Source organism: Bos taurus, chromosome 4, assembly GCF_002263795.3.
Source record: "Bos taurus isolate L1 Dominette 01449 registration number 42190680 breed Hereford chromosome 4, ARS-UCD2.0, whole genome shotgun sequence".
Taxonomy (NCBI): domain Eukaryota; kingdom Metazoa; phylum Chordata; class Mammalia; order Artiodactyla; family Bovidae; genus Bos; species Bos taurus.
Window position 1 is genome coordinate 7,507,030 of NC_037331.1, and position 12,140 is coordinate 7,519,169.

At 49.1% G+C, this 12,140-nt stretch overlaps 1 protein-coding gene across 1 annotated transcript in view; it reads right to left on the reverse strand.

Moving 5' to 3' along the window:
* Positions 1–12,140, reverse strand: part of ABCA13 (ATP binding cassette subfamily A member 13) — a 374,331-nt gene that overhangs the window by 303,063 nt on the left and 59,128 nt on the right. The window contains exons 19-23 of the mRNA XM_059886027.1: positions 10,490–10,599; positions 4,624–4,742; positions 2,034–2,161; positions 991–1,106; positions 192–313 (exon numbers count right to left, since the gene is read on the reverse strand). Of these exons, the coding sequence (XP_059742010.1) occupies positions 192–313; positions 991–1,106; positions 2,034–2,161; positions 4,624–4,742; positions 10,490–10,599 (595 nt within the window). The remainder of the gene's footprint in view (positions 1–191; positions 314–990; positions 1,107–2,033; positions 2,162–4,623; positions 4,743–10,489; positions 10,600–12,140) is intronic.

Genomic DNA, 12,140 nt, shown 5'->3' on the forward strand with positions numbered 1-12,140 from the left:
AGTATTCTTTGCTAAATTTCATGAACAGAGGAGGCTGATGGGCTACGGTCCAGGGGGTTGCAAAGACTCAGACACACCTGAGCAATTAACAAATACACACACAGAGTTCACAGGGGATCCCCAGCCATGGGGTAGGGGTAGGACCACAGGAGGTCAGCAGCCCCAGCCATGAACAGAAGTGGCAACCCCACCTTTGAGTGGGAGATGTTTGCTTCTAAAATACTGTTGATGGTTCCATCTGAGATGTGCAGAGAAGATCGGAGCTCTTCAGTTAACTTGCTGATATTCTGCATCAAATCTTTTACTTTTACATCTGAAAGACAATCAGAAGGAAGGAAATCTTATAATAATAAATATTCGGGCTACTCCTGACTGAAGTAGTGAAGATAAGATCTGACATGAAAACCTGTCAAGGACTGTTCTTCCACTCCATCCAGCCCATAACAAGCACCAAATAAAGTCAAACCTTACTCTTCCATGGGAGTGCTGCGATCATTTGTATCAGAAGTAAAACAAAACCCCAGATGATGTGGCAATTCTGCTCAGTTGCTTCCTCTAAGACCCATGCATTTTAAATTTTACTCTAGAAAGAAGTGTCCCCACCAAGGGAACAGTGACCAAGGAAACTCACTTCTCCCCACATATCTATTCATCTCACTTTTCCGAACAAGAGATTTGCCAGAATTCTTCAGACCTGACACGGTGATGCAAGGGGGCTTCGGGATCTATAAGACTGGGAGACAGGGAGACAGGGCCAGGGAGACTCCTGGACCACAGAAGCGTCTCTCATCCTTTCTTCATTTTGGTACCCAGGATTCTAGGACTTTCTTCTCAGCCCCAAATACATCAGAGCATCCAGGCTCTAAATTGCTATTTACCACATATAGATAGCATAACTCACCCTTTACATGTTTTATTTTAATGATATATTTGTGTGAGAAACTAAATTTAATTTTTAATCAAGCACACTTGGAGGAGCTACATACTCACCCTCAGCTACTGTGAAATTGCTAAGAAAAGTCATTATGGGATTCCCAGACAACAATAAAGTCTTCTCCAGGCTTTGGGCCAACCTAAAATGGCAGAAAATTAAAGCTAATTTAGGCAAGATAAAGCCCCAGGAACAATGTTTGTTGAATACACTGCCTCAGTTCCCAGGAAATGAGCTAGATAACAAGATTGCCTTTCCCTAAAATTTCTCAGATAATTGGACACACGATGTGTCTGTGTGTGGACACCCATTAATATCACGACACCCCCTGCCAAGCAGGAGGAGGCAGGAGAGTAAGGATGCATAACAAATGGCTTCTCATAAATGCAGAAAGAACAGTTAGGGTAGACCATGGAATGTACGAGAAATGAGGATACCAAAAAGTCAGAGGAACACCATTTCTTCTGGGAATAAGTCACTTTCAGAAACAAGTCCCCAACTTCCTTTTCTGAGGGTTAACACTTTGAGAACACAGAGCAAAATTAACCCAGTATGAAGGTGCTTTGGAAAATCACTGCCTGACTCTACAGAACATCTTTACTACCATATTGTAACGTTGAATCTTGACATTTTGATTCAATTTCTTGTTCCCCAATAAAGCCAGCCTCAGCACTAATGCTGCTCCTACCACTTACAATTTCAAAAGTTAAAAGTCATGGGAAACTTTGGTGTGGGTGAGAAAATACATGCATTAATGTGTACATTAACGGTGTGTGAAAGTGAAGCTGCTCAGTCGTGTCTGACTCTTTGTGATCCCATGATGCCTACCAAGCTTCTCCGTCCATGGGATTTTCCAGGCAAGAGTACCGGAGTGGGTTGCCATTTCCTTCTCCAGGGGCTCCTCCTGACCCAGGGATCAAACCCCGGTTTCCCACATTGCAGGCAGATGCTTTACCCTCTGAGCCATTAACGGTGTATGTTATACATTATTGCCTGAGATTCATAATTTACTAATGCACGACATCGTCCTTATGAAGAGAGAGACTGAGGCAGCTTGGGCCCCACCAGGGCATACGTGTGTGGCTTGGAGGCCGACCCAGACTGGCATTCACAGTCCTGCTCACTGGCATCTTCCAAACTGCTTCTGAAGCTTTCCAAGGCTCTGGAGAGATTCCTGTGAAGGCCTTCACAGCTTAGTTGATGGGGAGAGGTCCATATCTTTTCCAATTCCTAGAAAACACAGCAGTGATACAGTTGGAGACTGTTGGCATGAGCTCAACCAGACACGCTGGCATCCTTGCCAAGCATCACATGGACCATCAGTCTACTGTCTACACAGCTGCCAGCCCACCGTCCTCACTCTAAGGAAACAGGGCAGAGGAGACGGAGAATGTCTGATCCTGCCCAACTGCCTGGGTGCACACTGCAAGGCCTTGGAAGGAGCCCTTGGCTGGGAACCAGGAGAGCCTTGCTCTGCCTGGCCCTGCCATTTACCCAGCGGACACAAGGGCATGGCAAGGACCAGCACTGCCCAGCTGAGAGCCTGAAAACAGACACTGTTCAAGGAAGGTGCCAGGCCACTCTTTGGCAGGAGAAGTGGGTGCTTGGAGAAGCCCCACGGAAGAATCCCTGGTCTGGGCCCTGACTCTTAAGACTCCATGGACACGTTATCAGCATCTTTTACAAGCATAAACAGCTGTATAAAAGACTGATCATTTTATAAAGTATACAATACCTATAAATTGATAAGAATGTAAAATACCTATAATTCATAAAACTAACTGGCAAATATAACTTCACTTAAAATATAAAATGACCCCAAAAGCAGGAGATCACATGTATTTATATGTACAGACACATATAAACCTATACACACTTCCCTGGACTCAGCAGTTCTGCTATATATCATTTTTCCTCCAAACTTAACACTTCTAATTTTGTATTGGGGTATAGCCAATTAACAATGCTGTGGTTGTTTCCGATAACCAGCAAAGGACTCATCCATATACATGGATCCATTCTCCCCAAACTCCCCTCCCATCCAGGCTGCCACACATCACTGGGCAGAATTCCCTGTGCTATACAGTAGGTCCTTGTTGGTTACCCATTTTAAATATAGTTCTGCTGTATATCATTTATTTCACATCATCAGAATTGATTTATTTCATCACCCAGTTCTGGAGTGGGCTGCCATTTCCTTCTCCAGGAACTCTTCCTGACCCAGGGATTGAACCCTAGTTCCCTGCATTGGCCAGCGGATTCTTTACCACTGAGCCACCAGGGAAGCCCCTATCTCATGTAAATCAACACATACTATTTTTTTTTCCTTCAGCTAAGACAGAAAAAGAGATGATGTATTGTACACGTTACGTTCAGCCACAACTGAGAAGAGAACTAGCCCATAATGTCACAGGTCCAGGGCAAAGGACCAAAAGGGACTGCTTTGATACAAGCAAGCTGAGTCTCTCAAAGGTGGTTGAGGAGATCAGAATGGCCATGGAGACCATTCAAAGTTCCAGATCCACTGAGACAAGTTCTGGATAGTAGGCATGCAGTCCAGCAGTTTGTCCCAGCGTCCCTGGCCTCGGGCTTCCCTTGTTCCTGCCTCTGTGGCTGCCATGGGTGTACACGTTTGCTTGGACCTCCGCCTCATCTGTTTTCTTTTGCACAATGGCTTCTCCTTCCACTTCACTCTCATGGCACAGAGGTTTCTCCAAAGATGGTGCTAAGGCTGAGAGAACACATTACATTTTAATAACGCTTCTAAATATCTTTCTCAAAACTGCCACTGATCACTCTCACAAAGGAAAGTCATGAATTGTTCAGATGATCAGAGAACTAACAAATGTGCGTTCCAAGCAAGTCAAATGTGAAGAATTCTGAGGTGTCAAAGTAGAGAGTCCTGGCCTCTGAGTCCCTGCCTTGGGATTTCCTGGGCACAAACGAACTCTGCATGTGATCTGAGCACCAAAACGCAAGTCCCCTAAAGGGGCCACCACACGGAACCTCTGAATTGTGGAGCAAGGAAGACGAGAAGCCTGGGACCAGTGGTGTTCAGAGCATGAGGCCTTGGCCGGAGTCTTGTCCATCTGAGGCCTGGGGAGGGTGGGGCTGGGCAGTCCATCAGACCAGACTATTCGCTTCCTACTTGGTGGCAAACTCACGCACACATGGCTTTTCTCCTCTGCCTCCATGTTCCTTCTGCCTGCCAGACTCTCAGCATGACCTACTCAAACAGGCAACATGATGTCACTGAACACAGGATGGGGAAGAGACCAGCAGTAGCAGGCCCACTGTGCAGATAAAAGAACGCCAACCTTCTCAGACAAGAGCAAAACATGCTAAACTAATTAGGAAGTGAGGAATCTTAATGTTTAGTGTCTTTGTTTTCAACTTTATTTTACTTTATATAATTGGATTCTTAATGATGTCTATGTTTAAGAACCAACTTGCAAAACTCTTAAACACTTAACAACCAGCTCTCCCAAGCCTGTGCCAGCCACTCAAGCAGCAGCCGGAAGACCTGGGGGAGGAGGTGTGGACACCCAGTCTGCAGCCCTGACTCCCCACACAGCTCTGCACCATGGTCCCTTGTCTTTAGGACCACGCCAGCAAGCCTGGAACAGGAAACTGTCCTGCACGGGCCAATCATAAGGAATAGGGAGGTCTCTGAGTCATCAAAGATGCCAAACCTGGTAGTGGTCGTGCCCCAGAACGACCGCTCGCAGGGCAGCTAACAGCAGAAGCCTCGCCACGCTCTGCTCACAGTGCAGAGCGGCACACAACACGTCCTTCGTCAGAGAGTGGTTTTCTGCAGAGGAAACACACAGAGAAGCCATCAGTATGCAGTTCTCCTCGGCTCTCACAAAGGCACTGTTTAAAGGTTCAAAATGACTCAGATTCATAAAGAATTCTAAAACTACCAGAAATGAGGGGGATGCTGCTCCTTTTGAGTCTCAAATGCAACTAAATAAACACTGTTTTATTCTGGTCTAACTGAAAGTATAGAAGTTAAGATATTTCTCCCCCGCCCCAAACGGCCCCCTCTTCGCACCCCTTGGGCAACGTGCCCCCGTCACCCACTTTGCCCAGGGCAGTCTTGGTTTTCACCAACGGGCCTGGAGTAGCGACAGGTAGAAGGGCCTCAGTCTGAAGGTGCATCTCTCGCTTGGTCGAGCTCTCTCTCTCACACACGCGTGCACGCGCGCGTGCGCGCGCACACTCACACACACACACACACACACACACACACACACACACACACACACACACGATGGACAGCAGGCCCCCACCGTCCACCCTTTAGATGCGGCATCCTGGGAGTACCACCTGGCTCCTCACAAACCCGACTGTCAGTCACACTCAACACCTCTGGACACTGTGCCTTGTCCAGAGCCCCCAGGTCATGCCCAGGAAAGGGTGACACCCTGACAGGCCTGTCCCTCGCCACTCCCTCCCCCCAACTCGCCTCCACCCTGGGCCACGTGCTCTTCCTAAAGCAGGCAGCTGGTGAAGGAACCTGCGGCTCCATCTCACTCACTCTCGGCTCCTTCCCCAGGCTCCTGACCTCTTGTCTTCTCAGGACTACAAGTGCCTTGCTTCCCCGGCTGCTCGCAACCCTGCTCAGCGCAACCTCGCGACCCACCCTGCTGAATCACAGAGGGCTCCACTGCGCATGCGCAAACCTAGCGCATCCACAAGCGCGCAGCCCCTGGCTTCACACGTGCTTCTGTGTCTTCACCTTACAGAAGATGAAATGTATTCTCACGAATAACAAAACTTCTGTCACTTTCACATAGGGAAAAAAAAGAAGCAAAAGTCCTGCTTCTTACATTTTTACATTGTCTCTCAAAAATTCTTTTTTTAAAATGGTTTTGAACTGCAGACAAGGTAGAGTGCATAGAATAAACCCAAATTCACACTTTCCAGAAGCAGACCACCCAGTTTATATTTTCTCATTAATCTTGCTATTTCTCTGATTTTGAAACCCAACATATTATTGTTAAAAATACAAGTAATCTCTTATTAAAATGGAAAATGAATAAGGTAAGGTACCAGTCCATTCTGAAGGAGATCAGCCCTGGGATTTCTTTGGAAGGAATGATGCTAAAGCTGAAACTCCAGTACTTTGGCCACCTCATGAGAAGAGTTGACTCACTGGAAAAGACTCTGATGCTGGGAGGGATTGGGGGCAGGAGGAGAAGGGGACGACAGAGGATGAGATGGCTGGATGGCATCACTGACTTGATGGACGTGAGTCTGAGTGAACTCCGGGAGTGGGTGATGGACAGGGAGGCCTGGCGTGCTGCGATTCATGGGGTCGCAAAGAGTCGGACCCGACTGAGCGACTGATCTGATCTGATCTGATCTGAAGATATATGAAGCATCCAGCATGTATCTTTGAGGACAAATGTGTGTGTGCTTAGTCACTCAGTCGTGTCTGACGCTTTGTGACCCCACCAGGCTCCTCTGTCCATGGGATTCTCCAGGTAAGAATACTGGAGTGGGTTGCCATTTCCTTCTCCAGGGAATCTTCCCAATCCTAGGGTCGAATCCAAGTTTCCTGCATTGCAAGAGGATTCTTTACCATCGGAGCCACCAGGGAAGCCTTGAAAACAAATGGACCCTCTATTTTGGAGATGTAGCTGCCCCACCGCTGACACTGTCCTGCAGCTGCCCAGGAGGCTTGGAAATGCTAACCTCTGTCCCCTACCTTCCAGGCCCATTCCTGCTGCACCTCACTTGGCCTCTGCAGACCTGCCCCCTCGACCAGTCCTGGCTCTTCCCACCTGCTACTGGCATTCTTCCAGCATTTGGTCACATCAGGCCACCCCCATGCCTGGCCCATCTCCCTGTCCGGACCCTCTTCTCTGTTTGGTCATCCCTTCTGTGCCTCTCCACCGAAGAGGGACTCTGACTTCTCCCCCACACCCCAGGCCCTGGGCAAGTCACTCACACTCTCTGGACCTTTGTTTGCCAATTTGGGAAACCAGATCAAACCAAGTCAAAGGTGACTACAAGGTCCCTTTTGGTTTAAGAGCCGTCAAACTACACACCCTGTTCCCAGGCAGACTTTTCTAACGTATTTCAGGTACTAGATCCAAAGGACAAAAATGTTACTTTCCTCATGGTGTTGCTGAACTTAACTCTATGACACACCAATCACTGCTTCATTGTCAACAGTCACTGTCACAGATCTGAGTGTGTTCCCTCTGTGTGACAGAGGAGGACGACTGGCCCATTTTGGCCCATTCTGCCCCAATACCCTGTTGGCCGGCGTTTGTAACTTCTCTGGGCCTGTCACTACAGAATGGAGTGACAACCTAATAAGGAAAGTGGAGATGAAGTGTGAATGTTACTCATGCTTAAGTATGACATGCTTGGGTTTTCTTGAAATGAAATATAAAAATTAGAAATTAAATCTTCAGTAACGAAGTGACTCAAGTGTGCTATATTAATTTAGCAAATGCAGTACAGAATGGCAAAATTCATATAAATTCAAGTATTGATGAATGTTTAATTTATTTAAAAGCCATTACATTAGCTGACTATAAAACAGTGAAATAATTATGCTTTAAAGTGTGGCTGGGTTCACTATGTCAGATAAGCAGCCACATTTTAGAGTGCGAGCTCTGCATGTGAGAATATCTGTCAGCCACCCAAAGGTGAGCCGAGGTGCATAATACAGCAACAACACTCATAACATCTCTGACTGGAAACAGAGATTTTTCTTTAAAGAAAAAAATAAACCTACATGACAACTGGGATTTCACTTATAAAATGAATTCACCTTGCCTCCCAGACCAGCCTCACTCCTCTCCTGCTCTGCCACTAAAAGATTCATCGATTCTTGGGTTTAAGAAGGTATTACAAAAGAGAGGTGAGTGAGTGGATCAAAGCTAAGCCTGTGCTAGACCCTAAGTTACCCTTTTTCGCTACAAACAGCTCTTCGTAAGCTGTGGGATGATGTCCCCACGGTGGGCAGGGCCACCCATACTCAACCTGCCCTCTTAACAGAATCCAGGAGCAGGCCTAGTACATGCCAGGCACCCATGCATCCATGCCTCACTGATTTCATCCTCTCACTTGGAAATAGCCACGAGCTCCAGCCTCTGTGTCCAGCTCAGGCCAGCCTGTGTCTGCAGGCACTGGACCCCGGCCCATTTGGTCTGGAAGCCCTGGTCCTTGCCCTGCCCCAGCCACCATGATTCAACTTAATGTGAGATCAAAGTTGACATCTTCCCTGGTGGCTCAGATGGCAAAGAATCTGCCTACAATGCAGGAGACCCAGATTTGATGCCTGGGTCGGGAAGATCCCCTGGAGGAGGAAAAGGCAACCCACCACAGTATTCCTGCCTGGAGAATCACATGGACAGAGGAGCCTAGCGGGCTGCATCCATGGGGTTGCCGAGTCAGACACAACTGAGCAACTAACACTAACACTTGATATGCTGGGTCCTGCCCCAAACGAGCCTCTCCTCCCAAAGCCCCAGCCTCTGCTGCGCACACCCTTAGTCAACCCCCTCCAGGCCCTAGATCACTGTTGGTGGCGGGTGTGGTCACTCCTGCACTGAGCCCAAGCAACCTCTGCAGGGTGTCCTCCAGTGCCACACAGCCACACAGGGACACCTGGGCCTGGACACTGCCTGCCAGGGCCACATGTTCCCTCCAGGATGTCAGAGCAAAATTCACAGACCACGCTCATGCAGGAGTCCCGGGGGACAGAGACTTGAGCCCAAGAGGGCTGCTAACACGTGCTCACGTGTTCACTCACCAAGCATCTGCCAGTGGCTGCCGGCTCCAGTCCCCACATTCAAATGCAGTCACAAGGAGCCCACGGGCTCACTGCCCAGAGGGCACAGCTAAGGGGCCTGACACAGGGCCACCGAACCCAGGCAGGGGTGCTGAGAAGAGCTTCTCAGAGGACATAACGCCTCACCTGAGAATAATCATCTAAGTAATTACAGTCATCAGAGAGTAAGTCAGGAGGAGGCAGCAGCGTGAGACAGGTGTCAGGTCCACCTGGGATGACAGGGATGGGGCAGAGCTGGCCTGGCAGGCTCCATGAGGGACCCAGGGCTCATGGCCTGCTCCACTGACCCTGGCTCCTCTCTTCTCCTGATCAGCCCACCTCAGCTTCCCGGTGTCCTCCTCTGGGCTCACACCCATCTCCCCAACATCCCTGACACCATTGCTGTCAAGGACTTTAGGCCCGACTACACCAAGACAGCTGTGTGCAAAGACTTCCCTGGTGACCCAGTGGTTGAGACTCTGTGCTCCCAATGCAGGGGCATAGGTTCCAACCCTGGTTAGAGAACTAAGATTCCACATGCAGCAGAAAGTGTGAAAGTGTTAGTCGTTCGGTCATGTCTGAATCTTTGTGACCCCATGGACCGTATCCTGCCAGACTCCTCTGTCCATGGAATTCTCCAGGCAAGAACACTGGAGTAGGTTGCCATTCCCTTCTCCAGGGGATCTTCCCTACCAAGGGATCGAACCCAGGTCTCCTGAATTGCAGGCAGATTATTTACCATTTGAGCCACAAAGGAATGTGGCCAAAAACACATTGTTTTAATTAAAAAAAAAAAAGAGGTCTGGGTGCAGCCTTATTTAGGAGCCTACGCGTGAAAAAGCAGCAACATGCATGCGTGGGTGAATACACTCCAGCAGCACTGTGCAGTCTATGGTCCAAATGTGCTCTGAGGCCAGGGTTCACGTCTTGGAAAAAGATCTAAAAATCACCCAGGAGCCCCACGAGGCAGCTCGTGGTACTTTCCTTCCACAATGGTATGCCAGGGAAATGTCACTGAAATCTGTAGTAATGGATTTGGTAAGAAGGATCTTAGATGAATGAATTCGTTTACAATGTAAGTAGCAATGACTCACTGTCACAGACTCTATGCTGAGTATCATGGAGACAGAACTGAATGAGTAACAGATCCTGTTCTCAGTGAAGTAGCAAACAAATGCAGGAGAGGGTCCAACAAACTTAAAGACAAGCACTCAGTGCCAGGACTTCAGAGAAAGTGTTCTAGGAGTTGAGTCACTGCATGGGCCACCCAGCACCTGTCAGTAGAGTGATCTTCCACGCCAGGCACTGGGCACGCACAGGAGACGGAGACACAGTTGCTGCCTTCAAAGAACATTGACTCGGGCAGAGGAGGGAGACTTAAGAAATAGGAGCCTTAATACCACATTAGATAGAGGTCAACTCAAGGTCACCACAAGCAAACAGGATGCAAATGGGACGCAGGCATTCCTCCTGGAAGAGATGCCCTGGCTCCAGCCAGAGGGCGTGGCTGAAGTTGAGGCCGCAGAGACAGGGAAGCACATTCCATGAGCAGAGGCAGAGCTTGGAGCAGGGAGGGGGATGTTCACCTTGGCTGGAGGTCACAGTGCTGGGGGCAGGGGGAGAGGAGGTCCTCGGGGTCTAGGGAACCTGGCAAGAAGGCTGCAGTTGAGCCCAAGAGTAGCTCAAGGGCATCCAACCATCTTGTGGCCAGTTGAGCTCTGGAAACAGGCGGGGACCAACCAGCCCTTCTCCCAAGAGCAGCTCACCTGCAAGGAGGAGGAGCACGCGCTGGGCCAGCGTCTCCATTCTCCACAGGGTCACCACAGCATCCGGGGGCTTCGGGGACTGCAGGAAAGCCTGACAGGTATCCAAGACACTTGGGGGAAACAGACAGGAATATTAGAGGTGAAGACCAGCTTCTCTAAGTGACTGCATGTGTAACACTTGTGAAAGAACCATCCCACTGCTGGGCCACTCACTCCACAGACATCAGAGGACACAGCCGAGGAGACAGTAGGTCTCCTGTTTTCATTCAGAGCATCATTTTGTTGCCAACAATCCTGGCATTCCCTCCCTACCAGAGGGGTTCTCTGTCTTGGACTTTTTGTATCTTCCTCATCAAGAAGGCAGTGATCAAAGAAAAGTAAAGACAGGAGATGGCATCACCGACTCAGTGGACATGAGTTTGAGCAAGCTCCGGAAGATGGTGAAGGACAGGGAAGCCTGGCATGCTGCAGTCATAGGGTCACAAAGAGTCACTGAGTGACCGAACAACAACAAAAAGACAGGGAAAAAATAGTGGAAGGAAGGAATCACTAAAGTGGAATGAAACTGGGCACTGTGCCTTGGATGACCACACCCAGCCAGATCACAGCCCACTAGTTTCCAGTCTTGGGGCCACGGTGTAAAGTACCTCCATGAAGGACTGGACACTTCAGGGTGAAAGCCAGGACTGGTGGGGAGCAGGGGTTGCCGGAATCACCTCCAGCTCAAATAAAAATTCGGAGACAAGTGTCAAGTCAGACAGAGTTTAGGATCAGAAACAGTGAGGCTCTGAAAGCCAGCATTCAAATTCCAAGGCACTGCTATTAATAGCTCTTCATGCCAATAAACACCTGCTTCACTATCCAAGGAGAGACCCTTCCAACTTTTTAAGAAGGAGTGGATTCAAGGTGCAGCCCTGTGGCAACAGGGATAGAGGAGAGCAGGTCAGGCTGTCTGGCAGGTGAGTGAGGGTTCACTTTCCATCTCCCTTTGGGGCTCACAGAACCATCGGTACCGCAGAGCCCACAGACCACTGGAACCGTGTGTCACACACAGAGAGGATGGGCCAGGGCACATCTGCTCTCGCCCACATCCTTGGGCAGCGGGCAGCCTCCAGAGCATGACGGCCAATAGCACTGGGCCTTCCAGGAACCTGCCATTCCCCTGACCCACCATTCAGGCTGGGCGGCTGGTGCTTGGGTGTGGGTCAACCACATGGTCTTGGATGGAATCTGAGGAGGGGTGAAATCTGGCCTTGCCCAGTGGGCAGTTACCACTGAAAGTGCAGACTTCTGTGTGACTTGAGTGGTCCCAAATCTCTATTTCCATATCAAGTAGCAGGACCGTTGGCTGCCAGAGCAGGGGACCAGAAATGCCAGTTAGGTACCTAGTCTTGGGATGTGTGAATAGAATGAGAGGTTTTTACTTTTGGGGAAAATGAATGGAAAGATTTGGAATAAATTCAAATCATATTTAAGTGCTGACTAGTCAAATAGCAAGCAGGGACTGGGCTTGAATCATTCCTGTGGAAGCCAGTGTCAGAGGGAGAAGAAGGCTGAACTCAAAGACCACATCCCTGTGGTTCTTCCCTATGCTATTCCAAAGCGTGATTGAGATGAGGTTGATCACCATTCTCAAGTAACTCCCTAGTTC